The 21,359-nt window shown below is 42.2% G+C and overlaps 2 protein-coding genes across 4 annotated transcripts in view; both read right to left on the bottom strand.

The window, feature by feature from the left end:
- Positions 1-1,099: 1,099 nt before the first annotated feature.
- On the bottom strand, positions 1,100-16,617 carry DUS1L (dihydrouridine synthase 1 like). Of its 3 annotated transcripts, none has more exons than XM_014259461.2 (13): positions 16,281-16,617; positions 12,685-12,793; positions 11,717-11,767; positions 9,882-9,994; positions 9,064-9,146; positions 8,796-8,899; positions 7,713-7,857; positions 7,036-7,132; positions 6,586-6,674; positions 5,637-5,803; positions 4,769-4,806; positions 1,785-1,860; positions 1,100-1,408 (listed from the first exon to the last, which is right to left on the bottom strand). In XM_014259461.2, exons 1-13 carry the CDS (start codon positions 16,515-16,517, stop codon positions 1,320-1,322), a joined length of 1,398 nt encoding a protein of 465 aa, XP_014114936.1. In that variant the 5' UTR covers positions 16,518-16,617; the 3' UTR covers positions 1,100-1,319. The 3 variants fall into 3 exon arrangements, with proteins under 3 accessions (XP_014114936.1, XP_014114935.1, XP_005530678.1); XM_014259460.2 differs by having other exon boundaries at positions 1,100-1,458; positions 9,882-9,934; XM_005530621.3 differs by having other exon boundaries at positions 1,102-1,458.
- Positions 16,618-19,413: 2,796 nt separating this feature from the next.
- Positions 19,414-21,359, bottom strand: part of FASN (fatty acid synthase) — a 41,695-nt gene continuing 39,749 nt past the window's right edge. The window contains exon 43 of the mRNA XM_005530620.3: positions 19,414-21,200. Coding sequence (XP_005530677.1) covers positions 21,063-21,200 — 138 coding nt within the window. The 3' untranslated portion in view covers positions 19,414-21,062. The remainder of the gene's footprint in view (positions 21,201-21,359) is intronic.

The raw sequence follows: 21,359 nt of genomic DNA, 5'->3' as shown, positions 1-21,359 counted from the left end.
TGCATTTCTCCATGGTGCTTGCTAAGAAATGCCTTGGGATGGGGGAGGCACAAGCAGACCTTAAATACTAATTCTTTATAGAAAGGTATCCAATTAGTACTCTCAAGTGTAGGGCCCCTCCCAAATTTAGGAGCCTAAAGCCACCTTGATTGTTCCTTCACACTAGTGATTCTGTGAGGAGATCGTATTTGTGAGAGGGAGGTGTGATCTAAAATCTGTGTGGGTAGGAAGATAAGACAAATCATGCAGCCCCACTTCTCTTGTGCTGGAACCATCTGTTTCACCTTTGCAGACTTTGAACAGGAGAATGACTGAGCTTTCTGATTTTTTGGAAATGGAAATGGAAACAGGTCAATTAAACAGTTTGAAATTCTAGGCTAATGAATATTTAGCTTTTTTACTAGAGCAGGGAGCAACAGACCAGGAAACTCAGAATACTTAACAGCTTTAGCAGGTATGCCTGTGCAAGGGAAGAAGTGGACTATTTCCACAGGAAGTAGAAGAGGTGGTTTCAAGTTCCCATCTGTAAAAAAGGCATTCGTTGGACCTGCATCTGGTTGTGTCACATGTCTCTCAAAATTTATCACGTGGGAAGGACAAATGACCACATAATGAAGTATGAGACCTTGAGCAGGGAAATGTTCATGGACTTGGTTTAAACTTCCCATGTATTTGTAGACAACCCTCTCTAAATAAAATAGAGATTTCATCCTCCCCCAACCTTTGGCTCATGGAAGACTGTTAAGTTTCATTATACTGTAAGAAACTAATAATTATTAGTTAATAATAATTAACTATTGGATATAGCAAGATCTTATAGTTCTACATTCACATTTTCCAAGTACTGCTGCATTCCTTTTCTGCATTGAAAATGTGGCCCAAAACACTAACAGATGTGGCACATTTTCTGTTAGTGAGGAAGTCACTGACTTTGCTATTTTTAGCATGTCAAAAGGCTGTTCTAATACAATACATTTAGTCCCCAGTATTAAAAACAAGAGCATGAAGGGTTAATGAGCATACAGGAGGCAGAGTGTAATGGCAGCTTACAGAAACTGCCTCCACCCAAAAATGCAGCGTTTTCAGTCTTTCAAATGCAGCATGAGACATTTAATTGCATCTCTTTTATTTCAAATGCAGGATAATTCCCTGAGTAAAAGCAATTTTTTACTTAAATAAAAATTTTCTAGAACTTAATCATGTGGAACAAGTTCACACAGCTGACAGTGAGCTGGAGATGACACATTCTTTGGCCCAGGGAAGTAGTGGTCTGGCAGGAGCTCTTGGGCTGTTCATTTCCAAAGCTTCACCCTGTACTGTCAGCAGCCTCCTTCAGCACTGCTGTCTCCCCCACCTGTGCATCTCCTCTCTGATTGATGTCTGGGGTTTGAATTCCTCTTTGACTGTGCTGCCATGAAAGAGATTTTTCATACTTGGTCTTAAAAAGTAATCCATGACCTGAAAAAGTGAAAGGGGGAAAAAAACTCCAAAATCCTGAAATGAGATTACTACAGTGCTAAACAGAATACCCCATTCATTATAAAGAATGGGTCTTTACAGACTGGAAAGTACATCCCAAGGCTTTGGAAGCAGGAGCAATAACCTACAAACAAGGAAGAGCAGTCTTTTAAAATGGTACTATAAACTATAGCATGTGGTGTTTTAGGTAGTATGTAAATTTTAACACTCACCTCCACCCCATAACCCAAAAATTAAAGTAATGAATATACATGGGAGATGGATGAGATGTTTGCTTGATCCTTGGTAAGGCCAGATACACTTACCTGGACAATCTGCTACCTCCTTGAATGCTCTTTTCTTACAGCACCCTCGGCACATATTAAACACACATTTATTGCCCTGGGTTGGGACAGCAGTATAAAGAAGCTTGTATCAGTGAAAATAAAATTATTACTGTTTACTATAATAAGTAACAATACAGCTCTGCACTTTCAGATCTTTGGAAAAAAAAACGTACTCAGCCTAATGAAGATGATGGAGTTGGTGTCATACTGGGGGCTATCCACTGTTTGCACATAAAGAACAATAAAACCCCAACCAACCAAAAAAATACCCACATTCAACTTGTGCGGCCCCCTCACAGCCTGGTGGGCAGCCCAGGTTACCCACCACAAGCAGACACATGCCATAAGCCCTCTGCAACAAGCATGAACCCATTTGGTGCTGGTGAGCTTGATCTCGTTCTCTGCAACATGGAACAAGGTGCCTGACGTGCTACCATCTGCTAAAATATGCTACCACCAGAATTACTTCCCTACTTGCATCTTAAAATACACCTTTTATTTATTATAATATAATGTATGACCCTTAGGGGACAGCAGCAGCTGAGACTTGGCTAACTGATGATGTGGCTATATGAGCTTGGGTCTCTGGGATGCTTTGCTCACACACATTTTAGAAAAGGGGGTTGATGTTTAGTTTGGTTCCCTCCACCCCAGTCAGAAAATCCTTTGTGTTTAGGGAGACTTTAGTTGAGTTCCTTCTCCACATTCCCCACCCTGCCACCCCATTTCATGACATAGCTCAGAAATTCATAATCTAGGAAAAAGAAAAAATTGCAGGCCTAGTCAGATTTCAAGAGCTACCTGCAACATTACAGGGATGCAAGAGCAAAACAAAAATAAATCTAAGCCTTGGTGCAGACAATCCTGGTTTATGCACCAAGTGATGTCACCTGGATTAGCTATGAAACAGGACAGCTCTGAAAGTAGGCCAGCCCAGTGCTTAATGCTTTCCCAGTAATGAACACAGCAAAAAAATCCCATTTTTTTCGGTAGCTGCAACTTTAAATTGCGTCCCAGCTGGCTGCCCCTGCTGTGCTGTGGTAACAGTGTTACAACAGGAAGCAACATCACATGCTTCTATTGCAGGCTGTCCCCTGAGGTCTAATGCAAATTTTTAAGCTAGAACACAAAATTACTTGCATTTTACACCCTGCTTTACAGGTATATTTGCAGCAATAAATACACTCAGGTCACACAGCTCTGCAACACTGCCTTGTCAAGCAAACAGCTGTGCTCCCCAAGGGGAAAAATAAACAAGCAAAAGCAAAAGTAACTCTTGCAAATATCAAAATACTTCAATACAGAACCTGTAAAACCAGCTGCCTCATTTCACATTGCTAATAGTGAAAGCCAATGTTAATCTGCTGCAAAGGCAGAACTGAGGATGAGGTGCTTATGCTTGTTTTGATAAAGGCAGAGATCCAAACACAATGCAAATCAGAGCTGCAGTTGCTGTCTGACACTCACTGCAGCCTGTACTGGGATGACATTTGAAGTATTTATCTTGGTATGCTAAGAACCACACCAGTTATTCAAATTTTCACTTTGCAGAAAAACTCCACCCACCACTAACCATAAGTTTGTTTTTCATTTCACAGTAAAATACATATGTCATACACATGTGGAAGTCTGGAGATTTGCTTGGAGATTATCTGGAGATAGTTTGGGAAATTCAGTTAAACTCATTCAACTGTATTAGCAATCAATACCCTCAGCAGCAGCAGGACTGCACTTTTTTGGAGAGCAAGGCAAATTCTCTCAACCTGTGTTAAGGATTGTTAAGGATTTCTGTGCAGTACCTTCAACCTCAGACACTGGTCACAATGGTTAAAAAGCTTTTGCCCAAGTATGGACTTTCCTCCCCACACACACACACTTGTGCCTGATGGGGCACTGGCATGGACCTACCTCAGGATTTGGAATAACAATAGAATCACAGAATAATTCGGGTTGGAAGGAGCCTTTAGAGGTCATCTACTCTAACCCCCTGCAAAAAGCAGGGACATTTTCAACTAGATCAGGTTGCTCAGAGCCCTGTCCATCCTGACCTTGAATGTTTCCCGGAATGGGGCATCCATAACCTCTCTGGGAAACTTGGGCCACTAGCTCAATAAAACATCACTTTTAATCTAACACATACCTAGTCTGGATCTACACTCTTTTACTTTAAACTCACCACCCCTTGTCCTGCTGCAACAGGCTGTGCTAAAAAGTCCATTGCTCTTTCTTTCAAGTCCCCTTTAGGCACTGGGAGGGGCAGTGAGGCTCCCCAGAGTGTTCTCCAGGTTCAACACCGCCTGGTCCCTCAGCCTGTCTCCATGGCAGAGGGAATCCATCCCTCAATCATCTTTGTAGTCTCCTCTGGGCCTACCTCAACAGCTCTACATGTCTCCTGCACCAAGGGCCCCAGAGCTGGATGCAGGACACCAGGTGGGGGGGGGGTCTCACAAGAGCAGAGTAAAGGCACTGGCTCAATAAATGCTGCTTTTGATGAAGCCTGGAACACAGGTGCTTTCCAGCCTGTGAGTGCACATTGCTGAATCATGACCAGCCTCTCATCCACCAGCACCCTGAAGTCCTGGGCTGCTCTCAATCTGTTCATCCCCCCCAGCCCAGATTTGGTACCATGGTTGCCCTGACTCAAGTGCAGAATCTTGCAGAGGTTCACACAGGCCACTGCTTGAGCTTGTCCAGGTTGCTCTGGATGGCCCTGTCCCTCAGGTGTGTCATCATTCCACTCAGCTTGGTGTCATCTGCAAATGTGCTGAGGACACTCTTGATCCCACTGTCCACATCATTGATGGAGACACTGAACAGTGCTGGTCTCAATACAGACCCCTGAGGGACACCACTTGCCACTTCTCTCCATCCAGACATTGTGTGATTGATCCCTACACGGTCATTTAATGTCTATTTAATGGAAATGCTCTATGGACACTCTTTGGACACTTAAACTGACTTACCTTAGGGTTTCCACATTGATCACATTTTGCATATTTGGCTGAGAGAGAGAGAGAGAGAGAGAGAAAGCTGATTTCACCAATGGTATTTTTATGTGGAAGAAATAAGTTAAAAAAATCAGAACCAGACAAAGCTTGATGCTTTTCTAGCCAGAGAGTCTTTTTGAAATAAAAATACAGTACCTCAAATAACAGTGCTAAGGTAAAAATACTTTGCATTTTTAAGTGCCTCTATGCTAAAATCCAAGCATTGAAAATTTTAATCCTCAAGCATAAAACAGGAGGACATCTGTCACTAAAGGACATGGAATGATTCACATGAACACGTCTCAGTAGTGTGACAGGAAAAGAAAATACTTTTATTTTCTGACTCCAGTATTTACAGATTCTTGACAATGACCAGGGATTGGATAACTAAGTTACCACCTTCCCAATCATGCTGGTCATGTGAAACATCCATCAAAAACGTTTCTTAGAAGGAATGTGTAAACACATGTTTACAGTTACTTTCCTGGGAAAGTAACTAATACTATGAAAACAAGATCAGAAGGCTTAATTTTCAGGGCAACAGACATCAGCTTGAAATTCATACAAAATTTCCATTTCAAATGCTAGCGACAGCTACAATTCAGTTTGTAAACCATTTTGATCTTAAAAAGATGCTTAGAGAGATATTTTGATCCTTGTTTCCTTTACTAGTGAACATGATTTAAATCATGTTACCTGGTACGGAAATTTCAACAGCAAAAATTCCCCCTCTTTTTCAAGAAGTTTCTACAAGTACACAGGACATGAAAATTCTTAGCGGCAAGTTATGTCAAAGGTGGTATCAGCAACTCTCCATATATCCATGCCAATAAATGGAACTTACGTTTTAAAGATGGATCAAAGCTTTTATTAGGATTTCTTAACTTCTTTTTTTGTTTATTCTTTGACAGAAGCTCAGAATTTCCATCTTCCTCTTCTTCCAGAGCACGTTTCCCTCGCACACCTTTTTCAGTTCCACTATCTCCATTCTCCCTACATCTCTCCTTTGGCCTGAAACAGTGAATTTCATAATAAATTGGCTGGAGGGAAGAAGTAGCTGTCCCTGACCATTATTTTGGTTTACAGAAATACGGGTAAACCATAAACCTTTCTTTCATGGTTACAATGAAGTGTCATTGCCCTTAGAAGTGGGATAGAAAAACCTGGCTTTTTCAGTTAACACTGGCAGTGAACAGACACACTATCAGATATATCAGCTGGAAAGCCAGTTAAAGTTGGTCGGCTAAATTGGGCACCTGTTATTCCCAGGTTTTACTTAAGCATTTTTAGAAGTATTTAATTAAGTATTAATCTTGACACACTTGTTCTCTTCTTCAGCCCAATTTTCAGTAGAAGGGGAATAAGCTATCTGAAAAGCTTGTCCGTACATTAAAAGCATCCTTTACAGAATACAATTTAGTTCTTATCTTTGTTACCACAGCAGTTACCAGCAACATTCATGTTGCATGAAACAATAAAGCAGTGTCAGGTAGCATATTCAATACACATCAGGTTCTTGTTCTGAGCTGCAGTGGGATTCCTCATTTTTACTTTCCAGAGAGAAATTTGAGGAGGATACAAAGGAGAAAATGCAAACAATGAGCAACATCCCCACAAACAAAGCAATAACTAGGAAAAAACTGAACTGGAATAAAAATAATCCAAAGTCTGAATTTTTTTTTTTTTTTTTTTTAATGAATGTAGAGCTCCTAGAACAGACTCAATGGCTGATATTGACGATATGGGTGGGAAAGGCCTATGAGTACCTCTAAGTATCAAAATAGGTAACTTACCCTGGCCTGATGTATGGCTGACAGATCCAGTGGAAAAAAGGCAACCCTTCTTTTGGCTTTTCTCCTTCTTTCTGATTAGCTATTTCTTCCTGCAGCATAGAGTTACAGTCAGTCTTCCTGGAGTTGTCAGAAAATACACTAAATAACACTCAAACTCTAGGCAATCACAAACTGAAATTTAAGCTAACAATTACAATTACATATAGGCAAAAAAACCATCTACTGCAACAGATGAACTGAAGCACATTTGTAACTCCTAAATCAACTTTATCCCACATAAAGTTATCCAGGCTTAAGGGGATGCTACTGTAGCAAGCTACAAATATCATGGTTAGTAAACCACAAAGTCTCATAGAAGTGACTAAAGGATGTCAGCTCTATGACATACTTGGTATATTCCCACCAAGTGCAGGCAGTGTTGTTCTGGGAGACTAGGCCCCATCTTGGTACCTGGCATCGTAGTTTCAGCTCCCTGTTGACATCTACGATGCCTTCTAGAGTCTTCACTTTTGCTAATTCTTCACGCAGCTGCTGGTAAACTTGAAGCCTGAGGCAAATCCCAAACATCAAATTATATTTAGACTGCAATCAACTAAAAATAAAAATATACTTTTTTTGATTAATTTGCCTTTAGTAGAAGCTTATGTTCTTCTTCGTAAGTCCAAAGAAAAGCACACATATGCCTCTTCCAGACAACCAAGGTAGTCTGACATAAGCTAACCATGAATGTACAGTGCATCAGCTGCTTCTCAGTAACTGCCCATAGCCATGCTCTTACTCCACAATAAATGCAACAGCACTTTGCCACACATGAACAAGGAGATAGTTAATTTGTGTTTGCCACAAAGTGTGTGTGTGTGCATATGGGCAATTACACATTGCATCTGGTGTGCTGTGAGCTCACAACCCTGGCTGATCTTGTGGCAACTTGTTCATTCCCCTGCCCTGTTTCCCAGATATGAAATGAAGGGTAAAGGCCTCAGCCCACACCCTTCTCCAGCCAGGAAAAGCAAAGAAAACCTTGCAGCACACTCATTCTGGCCAAACAAATCCTTTTCCAGAAAACCCAGATTCTTGCTAAGCAGGATGAGCCCTGAAAACATTAAGAGTTCTCTGGAGATACTCACGTGTGATGCCAGAGCTTGAAGAGATGTGCCCTAACATAAGACAATGGACAAGGGTACTTCCGCACTATCTCCAGATACTCCTCAGCCATCTCCCACACCAATGGGTTCCGGCCCTCAAACAAAGCTGGGTTATGAAGATTACCTTCTAGGGATGAAAAGAAATACTCAAACTTTCATTTCAGGATTGAAACAAAAAATCTCTGCTCTGGAGTTTGATCATCTCTTTTGTAATCCTACCGCCACAGCCACATCACCCATGTACTCTCAAGAACAACACAGGGTCTGTAAAACTCTAGCCTGACCTTGGCATACTGTACTTCACTACACAGTTCCTAATTGCACTGAACAGCTCATGTCTAATTAAAGTACAGTTTCTAGAAAGGCATCTAACCTTAACACAAAGACAGTAAATCAATTAATAAATAGAGAAATCACTGCTTTTGTTGCCCAACGGTTAAATACCGGAATGACCGGTGTCTTGCCTTATGTCTTGATATTTGTCTGGCCCAAGTTCAGAGATACAGCTTCTCACTGTGCTTTTCTCTACTGGCTTCATAAGCCTTTTGTTAATCAGTATTTTCTACAACCAAGATTCTACAACCCTTCTTTAGCTGTGTGAGTGATTAGAAGCTCTTTCTGATGCCTATCCTAGCTCCTCCTGTAAGTTACGGAAATTATGTCAATTCTTTCTTGTCCCAACCCAACATGAACCACCTGTAGGAATATTAATCCACAGATGTACTTAGTTAATTGAGAACCATTTAAAAACTGTTCCATTAATTAACAGATGTCACAAAAATATTCCAGGACAACAGGAGCCCCATATGCCTTTGTCAAGTAATTAGATGTAAGCTCAATGAATCAATGGTATTACAAGTCCGACATAACAATTCTTACAAATCTTAAGTGATTCCTGGTCCTGGTATGAGATGGTCAGTAGAAGACGAGAGAGAATGGCCACTCAGCTCTCAAGTAAAGCTGTTCACCAAGTCAATCTGACATAAGTTTTTAATAAATGTATACGGGGCTGCTAAGGGAATAAGAAACAATTCGTATTTTCATCTGAGTAAAAGTTCATTTTACCTGCACTCATGACGCCATGTACTCCTGTCTTACGTATGCATTCTTCCACATCGCTGAGACACTGGATGTTTCCATTTGCAAATACAGGAATGTTTACAGCTTTTCTATACCAGTGAATAAAATGGACGCGTAAAATTGAGAATTAGAGTCAACCCAGAAATTCTCCTGTAACACAAATTTGTTTGCTCTTCAATGCCATTGTACACTCTGTTTAAAATCCAGAGTGTTAACAGGAATCCACTAAGACTGGCTGGTACTTCTCACTAACCTTACAGCTTGAATGTGCTCCCAAGATGCCACGCCAGCAAGTGGTCCTTTCTGTTCTTTAGTACGGCCATGCACAGTCAGCAGCTGGAACACAAAATTACATTTACTTTCCACGTGCATGAACCACTGGAATAAATCCACTGAAAAAAATTTCCTTTCACTCCCTACGCCTCATGGATGCTACTGAGCTCTTCCTGCTATTTCAACAGTGCAGGGAGTTTAGCAACACAAAAAGATATCAGCAGGTCACCTACTGTGGCATGCTCTTAGGCTCCTTTCATCTTCCTATTCCATGGCATGACAAGATTCTATAATGGGAAAACCTACAGATTTCCTTTTGCCACTGTATTCCATTTGTGATTCACTCTGGAATTTGTGATATATTGATCCAGCTTTCTCCTCAGCAGAAGGTCCAATACTGTCAGTACTGTCTCTAGCTACAGACCATCTCTTCCAATTTAATTTGAGTTAAATCCTAGAAAGCTGCCTGTTTCTTCTAGTGATACCTTTTGATACCCTTTTTCTTCTACAGTACGGTGGATTTCGTGCATTCACACTGCCTCCTGCAGCACTATGTGAAGATTGAGATGCTCACAGTGCAGTGATTACAAGAGACTGAAATCATTGTGTCTTCTGTACTACACTAATGACCCGCAGCCTAGGACTGCAAACACACAGAATCTGTCTGCATCCCCTTTGCTCTGTCTGCAAAATAATGCAGCCTATTCATCTCCACAGTACACCAAGAACTGGTCATCACATACTTTACACAAAGACATGTGTCCCGTGCAAGAGTAGAGGGACCAGCTGCCTTCTTACCTGGCAGCCAGCTTTCTCCAGCATCTGTGCATACTTCACTGTCTTGTCAATGTCTGGGAAAACGCGGATTTTGCATGTGATGGGAACAGAGAGCTTCTCGTTAGCCAGTAAAACTGAGAAAGATTGAAAAGAGAGGTAAGTGGGCTGCACAATGCTATGTAAAGTGTCTGCTCTCCTCAAGATCTGATACTGGGTGTGGTATAGAAAAAGAATGAGAAGTTACTGCTATGCAGCTCTCACAGCTTAAAAATCAGCAGTGTCCTCTAGAATCCTTATTGCATAGTTTAATCACGTAACAGTAACACACGCATGAAGCACAAAATCTGCATCCTAACAAGGTGGCATAAAATAGTCACCCATTTAATAGCCCTAACACTTCCACTGCATTAAGCCTTCACTTTCAATGACCACCCCCTCACAAATTAATTATTGATACAAGTTTATTATCATCACAGGCTATTCTACTCCTCCAACATTAACGCTTGTCTACCTTTCCCACAAAAAGGCACTTCACTTCTTTGCAAATTATCACCAAAATAATCCTTATACAGTAGAGTCTTATCCATGGCAAGCAGAGGTTTATCCAGCGAGGTAGACAGTGGATGCAATCAAGTAGTAAATGTAGGTTATAGAGCCAGGGTGAAATCTAGAACAACACGGTAAACTCATAGTCCTTACACAGTACATAGAATCACAAAAATACCAAAAAGAGAGCTACCAAAGAGAGCCAACAGGAAAACATTGAGTAATGTTGTGTCTGAAATTCTCTTCTCTTCCACAGCTTGGATACACAATGTAGGAAGTCACCTGCTGTCTTCTAATCCAAACCCTACGAGCTCTAACGATAGGTATTTCCCATCACACTTTCGAAGGACCAAACAAGGTGTATACAGGTGCAAGCAGAAAAGAGTGCTCCACCATTTTAAAGGTGGCTAGGGAAAGAAGGAGGAAGAGGACAGTCTAAGACAACTCTCTTACAAGACAGCCTGGGTTCTCACCCAACTAGATGACCTTGAGGTTATTCTGATCTGCATATTTCTCAACAGACACATTACATGCTGGGCATGTAACACTGTCTTATCTTCCAGGTTCCCAGCAGTGTTTTTGTACCAAACATCATTCAAGATCCCCCAGACCACCAGGAATGCAAACAGAAACAAGACTCTCTAACTTCATGGTTCCAACACTTGCTTTGAAGTGGGGTGAAAGCACATTCTTAGATCTACAAAATGTCCAAAACCTTGCTTTTGATATCAGTATTTCATGTATATCATGTATTTCTTAAAAAATATGATACTGTTCACAACAGCTACTGATGGCCTGAAAATAACCTACACAAATTAGAAGAAAAGAGTATTTTGCCATACTGTGGACAGAAAGGGTACACAGAGTTGACTAGAAAAGAGCAGCTGTGGCTTCAAGCAGAAACATGGCTCTGGGCACCTGAGAAATTCAAAGTGAGAAACTGAGGCACTGGGACTTTTACGATTTCTAGAGCTGGAGAGCAACTAAGCTATCATATGAGACTGGAACTTCATTGACTTTCACCTTAAGTCTGTTTCAGGTACAAAAGTCTAAGTCTTTTTGCAGATGGAGTGCAAATTTGCAGTGGGATACCACCATATATCTTGAGGATGCCACTGGAATACAGTATGAAATTGAAAAAAAAACAAAACAAAAACACAAAACAAAACAAAAAAACCAACAAAGGCAACCGCCACTTCAAAACCCAAACAGAACTCTGCCCAAAAAAATATGACACACCTCCTTTCCCCCAAAATCCCTAAACCTCCTCTCAATAATTAATTCATCCTATTCCTTCTCTAAATACTTACTCATTCTCTGAAGAAGATCCCACTCCTCTTGCAGAAATGCTCCATAGTGACCTATGATAAAATAGCATATGACAGACTTGTGCAGAAGAGTAAGATCCTGAAGCACAGTTTTCATAAACTCTCACAAACAAAGATCCAGACACTCATATGCCTCATTGGCAGAAACAGAGTTGCTCTGTCCTGCCCCAACTGGAAGAATAGGATCATTCTGTTCTTCCTGCCACCCTAGATTTACAGGACAAACAAGGAATCCCCACACCTTTTTTTTATTTTTACTTTTTACTGGTACTGTCCAAGGCTGATGTGTTGACACTTGCAGCTCAAAGTCCAAATTCTAAGGGTTTATACCAGATGTTTAATAAATCCCATTAGAGTAACAGATGATCTGACTGAAACATCTATTTGCACTACTAATTATTTCCAATTAGTTTTTGGAAGATATTTTAGAAGAAGAATGGGCAGTTACTGAACAAATATCTTCTCAACATCTTAACTGATACAAAATTTTCAAACACTCGTTCTGGTTTTCAAACATGCAGTATCTAAGGAATTCAGCAGGTGTCATCCGCTTCTACACTATTGTGAAAAAAACTCTGCAAGTATCAGGGAAATAGGAAGTTCTAAGTGTCTGAATGATGTAATTTTCAGTGAAGTTTTTCAAAAAAAGGCTGCTGGAGCAAAAGTCAGAAAGAAAGTCAAGCTCTCACTAAAAATAATGTTTCTGAAGATATTCTAGGCACAGGAGCTGTCTCTTTAGATAAATTAATTAATTAAGAATGAATTATATCTAACTTTTGCTTTAGGTACTACCAAGTGTTACCTGCTACACTGGGTGTAACTGACTTCAGCAGTACTGCAACCCCTCCCAAAGGCTTGATTTGGCCCTCTTGGTATTTTACTGCCAACATTCACATTTGAAACACCATTTGCCATTTCTCTGCTTATCCAGGATTCAGATTTGCACATACCTCTCTTTGCAATCATTTGGGGGCAACCCAAATTTAGGTCTATGGCATCACAGTAATCCTGAGCCAACAGTGCTGCTTGGACAAACACTTCAGGATCATTGGCACAGAACTGTGAAAACCAAAGAGAAGTGGAATAATCAGGCAACAGCTTTCTTCAAGTACTGACAAAATGTTATGATGTGTTTATGAAGCAACTACCTGCTACAGAAAACAGGCACGTATGCACAGTTAATAATATCAAACACTATTTCTCAAAATGATCAAGGGAAGCAATGTAATGTAATCTTTCTGGATTTCAGTAAAGCATTTGATACTGTTTCTCACAGGATGGTTTTGGACAAAATATCCAGTCCGCAGCTGGATAAACACATTGTGTGATGGGTGAACAACTGGCTCATGAGTCAAGTGCAAAGGGTTATAGTGACTAGGATGACATTAGGCTGGTGACCGGTCATGACTAGGGTTCCACAAAGCTCCATCTTAGATGAAGCCAGAGCTCTTTAATGACTTCATAAATGACTTGTAACCTTGCTGACACTTGTAACCTTGCTGAGGATACTAAATTGGGAGGAGCTGTCCACTCCCTGGGAGGCACAGAGGCCCTGCAGAGGGACTTTGACAATCAGAGGGCTAGGCAAGCATCAACCATATGAATTTAATAGAGACAAGCAGCCTATTCTGAACCTGGGATAGGGTGACTCCACATATATGGACAAATAGGGGAACAAAAGGCTGGAGAACAGTGCTGCAGAAAGGAACCTGGGGGTCCTGGTTGATGGCAAGTTGAATATGAGTCAGCAGTCCCCTGGCAGCCAGGAAGGCCAGCTGTGTCCCAGGGGGCATCAGGTCCAGCATCGCCAGCTGGCCCAGGGAAGGGATTGTCTTGCTCTGCTCTGCGCTGGGGCTGCATCACCTTGAGTCCTGGGGACAGTTTGGGATACCACAATGTAAGAAAGATCCAAAGCTATTAGTGTCCAAAGTAGCTAACAAAGATAGTGAAAGATGCGGAGGGGACATATGGGGAGTAGCTGAAGTCACTTGGCTTGTTCAGCCTAGAGAAGAGGAGACAGAGGGGAGATTCCATACAGTGTAATCTCCTCACAAGGGGCAGAAGAGGGACAGCTCTGATCTCGGCTCTCTGTGACCAATGACAGGACCTGAGGGAACGTCTGGGGCTGTGTCAGGAGAGGTTTCGGCTGGATATCAGGAAAAGATTCTTCCTCAGAGGGTGGTCAGGCACTGAAACAGGCTCTCAAGGGCCGTGGTCACAGCCCTAAACCTGCCAGAGCTCAAGGAGTGTTTGGACAACACTGGTGGGATGCTGGTGGCTGTTCTGGGCAAGAGCTGGACTTTGTGAATCCCTAACAACTAAGGATATTCTATGATTATATGAAAAAAAACCTCCAAATAAAATTTGTGACACTTACCAGCTAAAGATCCTCAACCTTCAAATAATAAAATGAGAAAGATGAGCATTCAAGAGGCAAAGAAATATCAGATGAATATTTTACATGTGGTAGCCAAGAATAAGTGGAAACAACTTTTAACATCCTCTGCAAAAGAAACAGCTATAGCATTTTAATTCAGAAAGGTGGTGCTTAAGAAAAGAGTTATCCATAGTGTCTCTGAGTCTTGAAACAGCTCAAACTTTGTTGATAAGTACAATTGCCTCTAAAATGAATTAATGGAATGTGAAACAGACACATGGGCTATCGTAAAATGTTCAGTCTTAATTGAATGTAATTAATATTACATTTAAAGCACAGTGCAAAAAGCAAATTAATAAAATAGGTTAATTTGAAGCTTCTTTGTTGAATAGGAAAGAGACAGACTACTCTTCTCATTTATGCTTTTAAACAGATTTTCTAAAACTCATTTTTAACAAAAACCAGTGCCATCACCTCTTTACATAAACTTGAAACAAAATTTAAGCACTTCTGAGCAGAAGGTGTTACTTAAACCCTACAGCACTACATAAAATTATGACTGACACCAACTAAAATAAAAAAATAATTTTCTTTCTCAGAGATGACTGAAACTACGGAAAGTCTCCAACCATGCTGCATAATGAGAAAGTTACCACAGTAAACAAAGTCTTCAGAGCTGACTCAGATGTACCTCTGCCTAATCTAATTCTGAGACTCTGTGACCAAATCTGTAAGGACTGCTGCACAAGATCAACAATCAACAAAGATTAGTTACTCCTGTACTTTATGTCCAACAGTGGCCAGTGGGAAGAAGGGTAACACAGCAAGCTCACAGCAACTGATCCTGTTCAGGTAGAGTCACCCAGAACACACAGCTTACTGAGCTGAAGATCTGTGACTTACAGCTTTCTAAGATTACTTGAGTTTCCGGCACTTGCATTTTTCTGTGTCAAAAGAAACTACCTCCCACAAAAGAAGAATGTACAAGATGCTGAGATTAGCTCATTCGGTTAGAGCATGGTGCTAAAACACCAAGGCTGTGAGTTCTATCCCTGTATAGGCAATTCACTTAAGGGTTGGACTCAATGTACTTGTGGGTTGTGGACTTGTGGGTCCCTTCCAACCCAGAATTTTCCATGATTCTGTGAAAGCTGTACTGTGACAGATCAAAGGTGAACACCAAAATGACTAGGGAACAGCAGAAGCTGAAAAAGTGTCCTTAAGGACTTTGGAAGTGGAGGGTGTGTTTGTTGCACCTAAAGACCCTCAAGTGTTTACCTTCATTTGCTTTCTAAACTCATGTAATCTTTCAGAATCCAGTATATCCCACAACAATGAATTCCACAGTTTATAACTACCATTATGCTTACTTGTTTCCCATTCATCATCTTCAAGCCAGTAAAACTTCTACAGGCTTCTCTTATCATCCCCCCTCAGTCTAGGGAGACACTTCTTTACCAGGATAAAGAGTCCTCATCCATTTAACTGCTCCACATGTGGAAATCCATCATTCCTCTGTTCATGACAACCGTATTTCCCTGTATTATTCTGCAGCTCCACAAATCACTTTACCTCTTTGGGACAGAGTGAAGTACATGAACATCAGAGAGTAATCCAGAAGCAGAAGCAACACATTTAAACAGCTTTAAAGTCTGTCCTATCTTCATTGCATCCTTTCTCTATAGCTAAACACTGAGCTCAGGGTTTCAGAGAGCTACTCCAAAAACTGTGATCCTCCTTGACTAGTACCAGATCCGGGACACACCCTGACTCTACAAGACCAACTGTAATTTGTTTCTAAAGATGAGGTGCAGGGGACTGTGAGAAGTCCAGTGCTCCAGACCCCTGTGGTTAAGACAGCAAATCCTTTGCTAAACATGGGATAAACAGAAAAACACACATCTTCATGAGCTAAGTACTGCCAGTGGTAACGACGTTAAAATGTGAACGAGGCTGACTACCTTCAATTCGTGCACATTCAGAAAACGCCTGGATTTGTTAGCACGAGCGGGGTGGATGGCGCGGGTGCGTTTGGCAATGCTGACTTGCGTCCTCAACGTTACCCAAGAACGGCACTGCAAGGTGAGCCCAGGGAAGCTCCTCCCGGCAGCCGCCGCCGCTCCCGGTGCTCGGGCTGCCAGGGCGGGCCGGGGCGGTGGCCGCGCTCACCTGCACGATGAGCGGGCGGTCCTCGGGACAGGCCTCCCCGTAGAGGTTCTCGCGGCGGTAGTTGGCGTCCCTGAGGAAGACCTGGGCGTGCAGCATCGGTGTGTAGCAGAGCTGGGCGCCGTGGCGGCGGCTCAGCAGCCTCCAGGCCAGCTCGCTCTGGTCCACCATGGGCGCCACCACGTAGTGGGCGCTCCGCAGCGTCTCCCTCCAGAAGGCTTCCCCGCGCAGCTTCGGCATCTCCCGCCTGCTCGCCCGCGCAGCGTTGCGGCAGCCGCCGCCCCGCGCCGCCGCCCCGGGGCTCGCAGCCTGAAGCCCGCAGGCTGCCGCGACCGCTGCGCCCGGGCCGGGCACCGGCGCAGCCGGACGGTACCACCGCCATCTCGCTCCGGCTGGCTCAGCGGTGCAGCCGCGCGCCGTCCCCTCCAGAAACCGCGGCGGTGCCAGCAGGGGCCGCGCGCGGGAGAGGCCCAGCGGCCGCGGGGTTCCGCGCTGCCCGGGCTGACCGAGGGCAGCAGAGGGCAGAGGGGCGGCTCAGGAGCGGCTGAGGGGTCTGAGGAGTGGCTGAGGGGAGCCGTGCCTGTGCGGTCTCCCCCCGGCTGCCGCGGCGCTCAGGGAGCCCCGGCACTCGGCCCGTACGCGCCTCGCGCAGCCCTTTGTCCCCGAGCCGAGCGGTCTCTGAGCACTTGGGCCTCCGCCACAGCCGGTGCCGAGGGGAAGCGCCGTGACTGAGCACTGCAAGAGCTCGGATAAGCTCTGAGAGGTCTGTCCCATCCTAGGTGTCGGATGGTCGGGGCAGAGAGGTGAAAATGGTCCGTCTGGCTGAACCAAATACGACAGCATCCATGACAAAATCGTCCATTCTGCATCATTTTATAAAGCTACTGACCACCACCAGGATCAGCACGGCAGAGGATTTCTGTTTCTCTCGGCCAATACCTTCCAGCATATAAAAAACGCTGCATCTCTACTCCAGTCAAAACAGCAGTGTAACTTGAGTTACAGGACTCCTTTTCTTCAGAAGAGAAAAAAAAATCCAACAAAATCATACAACAAAGCACCATAGCCTAAGCAGAGTTACATGTACACACTCCCATTGCTCAGTTAAGCCTGTTAAGTTCTGTCAATGACTCACATTTCAAGTTCTTTGTTAAAGCCTGTATTTCCCTCCTCTCCAGCTTTCTAGCACTCATGGCTGTGATGAATTTGCTACAATAATTATGTTTCAAGCTTCTAATTACTTTTTACCATCTTTCATTACCTCTCTACAGCCAAAAGAATGAGGTTGCTATTTTAAATACACAGACTCTGCCCCTGCTACCAGCACTCCCCTTTCCTCTGATGCAGCTGTTCCAGGGGTATTTTTTTCTTTCTTTTGACCTTGATTTGCAGGCACTTGTTTAAGCGCAAAAGAAACAAACACCTGCTTCCTATTCTACCTTAAATCTTTTGGACTTGACATGCTTTCTGGTAGTGCTTATTTTAAGTAACCAGTTCTATTAAACTGCGGCCCTTCTTGCATTGTTTTTACTGCTATCTTCAGCAAGAGAGGTATAGTTCTTTGCCTTCAGGAAGGTGGTAAACTAATAAAGCAAAATAATAGCTTTAATACTGGTGACAACATATGCCGTACATTCTTGAACTCTTTCTATTGCAGATTTAAGGAATATGGACTATCATTTCAAAATGGCAATGTGCATCTGTAAGCCTAAGCAGTTCCCCAGTTAGAGAACTGTTGTTCACTTTTGAGATTAAGATCAGCATGGTTTTAGCCTATGAGAAGCTCTCTGAAAAGGATGGAATGCATCAGCTGACAAGAATTCCCACTTCAGTTTCACAGAGAAGGGTAAGGATGAAGGACTTCACTTCTGTCCTTGTCTTCTCAAAATAAGAAATTGCAATATTGGATTTTGCCTTCTTTATTCTACATCTGTCTAATCTGATCCAATCTGATGGGCTACTGAGAAACAACAAGCAATACCAGCACTAATAAGGTTTTTATTTTTGGCACATTGTGTTCAGCAGCCAGTTATGTAACAGGTTACATGGCAGCAGCTCATAATCAGATAATTTTGGGGAAAAAAAGCCCTAAACAAAACAACCTTTTGCTTTTCAAATAACAACCACAAGAACACTAACAGTAAGTAACAGCTGTAAGTAATTAATCGGCAACTTCTATGACTAAAAAAATCTTCAAGCTCTTAGATGAAACCATACATACTTGTTTTTACAGGGAACTCACCAAACTCCTGCTTCATCAGACAGGATAGCATTAGTCCTTGCTCCTTCCACACAGCCCATCCAGATATTACACACTTTAGCACAGCATTATTTGTACCTGTTTGCTTTACATTTAATTCTTTCTTCTTCCTTCTAGTTTTAAATACAAATAACACAAGCAGGATTCTTTCACCTCTTTTTCAGGCTCACTACAACTGCCAGTAGTTAAACCAAACAAACTATGCCCCATTTGTTTTGTTTTAGGTAGTACCCAATGTCAGTAGGTACAGGGACAGTGTGCAGTAGATGTAATGAAGTCCCATGGTGTATGCACACAGCTCATACAGCCACTGCAGTATTAGTATCCAGTATCCCTCACACATCACATACTTCCCTCCTTCTGTTACTGTCTAACAATTAAGACATCATACCTAAAACTTCAGAGCATTTATACCCATTGCGTATCTAACCCTCAGAGAGACCCTGACAATGCACTTTTGTTCCATTTTACAGATGGGAAAACTGAGGCAGGAGTATGAATGGCCTGTCCAATACTGCAAATAAAAGCTCATCTAAAAGTTTCCATTTCAGTATTATAGTTGTAAATTGGTTGTATCTAAGGTACCAAAATCATGGCAACAAGAAGCCATGCTTCAGAAAACTAAGCCTTCATTATTACTATTATTATTTCTACAGACTACAGATCAGCTAAGTCAGCAGCAGTTTTTGCTTTATACCAAGAAGTGAGAGATTCCAGGTGAAACATGGGATTAAGATATGATGGTAGAAAATAATCCAAAAGCCAACCAGTGATGAATTCTGTTTAATACTAGAAAAGCCAAAAAGACACTCTTCAGACCAAAAAGTATTAATTAAAAGGAAAAAAACAAAACAAGAACAAGACATTTCAAAATGGTTTAAGCTGACATTATGTTGTTTTATTTCAGATTTCACAAAAGAAATACTTTATAAAACTAAAATCAGTTAACCCAGCCACTATCAACAGAGGGTGGTATAAGCAAAAGACACTAGGTCAGAACTTGCAGTGAAGAGCCATCTGTTCCTGTCACGGGAGTGCTCCTCTACTACCAGAATACTTCACTGGGGGATGAAGACGCAGAGAACTGGGGTTTTACAGCAGTTCTGAGAAGCACAATAGCTCCTCCTAGTTGGTGCTTCGTTGCCACCCAGGTCTCCTCTGTATCATAAGTGTAACAAGGATTTACTGATTTCAGAAAGGACAAATCCAGCATAGCAAAGGCAAGAAATTTTTCAATTGAATTTTATGCAAATTTCCTTTAAAAAGGTACTATTGCATTTTAAAATCAGACCACCAAACTGATTACTTAGCTAACTTATCTGGGATTTCCAGTCTCATTACTGAAAGGAAAATGAATACACAAGGCTTAAGCAAGCCCTGTGCTAAATAAAATATATAGGGGCTTTGAGTAGATACTTGTGTGTTTGCCTGAGCTTTGATTATGGGAGAGCTGGGGTGGGAGGATTTATTCAGTTATTGTTAAGGAATTCTATTCCCTGCCCTCCCCATTCCATATTCTTCCTTGGGTGGCAAAACTGGAGGTGAGAGGGAATAAGGTAAGGCAATCATCTCAATGCTTTACACTAAGGTTCTGATGGAGCGGGCCACAGAACCTTGCACAAATATAAACAAAGTACCTGCCTAGGGACAGCTTTGCCTGTTTTCATCATGCCCAAGTTATGGCTGCTCAATACAGCAGCATTTGTCAAACCATCCACCCTATCCCCCCAAGCCCTTCTCTCCTCTGAAGAGTACATGATGGCAAGAATCCTTCCTTTTACCTATTTCTTTCTGAAAAGGGCAGGGCAGTGGGAGAAAGGAAAAAAAAAAAAAACCAAACAAGAAACCAATTTATTTCAAAGACGGGCAACTTTCCCTTGTAGAATAAAACTTCCCCTCTAAAAAGGGGTGTTTCTTTACTCCTGTAACCCACGATAAATTACAACCAAGTAAGAAGCCTCTGGTTTGACACAATAAATACTTAGAATATAGCAAATTAAAAAATATAGTTACAAAACCCTCAATGGAATTCTCTTTCTGACCTAAACTGCAGACAGATTCTTCACAGACAAAAAGTATCTCCAAAATCAGCTGCAGCTTCTCTCCCTGTTCACTAGGCTTGGTCAACAAGTGCTATCACATACCCTTTGGAATAACGTTAAGACAAAAACAATATAAAGCACAAGAAATCTACTCCTAAATTTGTTTTTTATACTGCCAAGGGTGTAGGAAGCAACCATCTGTAGGGAACCCTCACTGCAGTGCGCAGTGACAGAGTCACAGCATTACAGTTAACATGGACAGGGAGACTAGGGGGAGAAACAGCCATAGGAAAGGAAGGAGACAGAACCCATAAAAGTTGGAAAAGATAAGCAAGAAAGAGACAGAAAAAGACCAATTGAGTCCAGCTGGACTTCCCAGTTCCGGCAGCAGAGCAGATGAGATGTTGAACAGGAAGAGTTCCTTGGGACCTGTCATAACTAGGAATGTTGTTGGCATTTTCTTTGTCATTGAGGAAGTAGAAGTTAACCCTCTCTGACACTGACACGTGGCTCTGCCAGTGAGCTGTGGATGATCCCAATAATTGATTCAACGCCATCTCCCTCCAGCAAGGTGCGGTGATCTCCTTCAATAACGTGGACAGACACTTTCCCATCACATACCTGTGTCAAGTATGAAAAAGAAAAGCTTTTCATTCACAATTTACAACCAACTGGTCACCTAGCCACTTTGGGTTTGTTAGTCTTCTAAGTTACCCATCATTTAGACCACTATCTCTATCAAAAACTCAGTTGAAAACAGCACCAGTTTTACTCTGACAT

This window comes from Pseudopodoces humilis, chromosome 21 (assembly GCF_049639895.1).
Source record: "Pseudopodoces humilis isolate 2021_Gansu_Grassland_sample_001 chromosome 21, ASM4963989v1, whole genome shotgun sequence".
In the NCBI taxonomy this organism is placed as follows: domain Eukaryota; kingdom Metazoa; phylum Chordata; class Aves; order Passeriformes; family Paridae; genus Pseudopodoces; species Pseudopodoces humilis.
The sequence above is the reverse complement of the archived record's forward strand: the minus strand, read 5'-3'. Positions and strand labels throughout refer to the sequence as shown.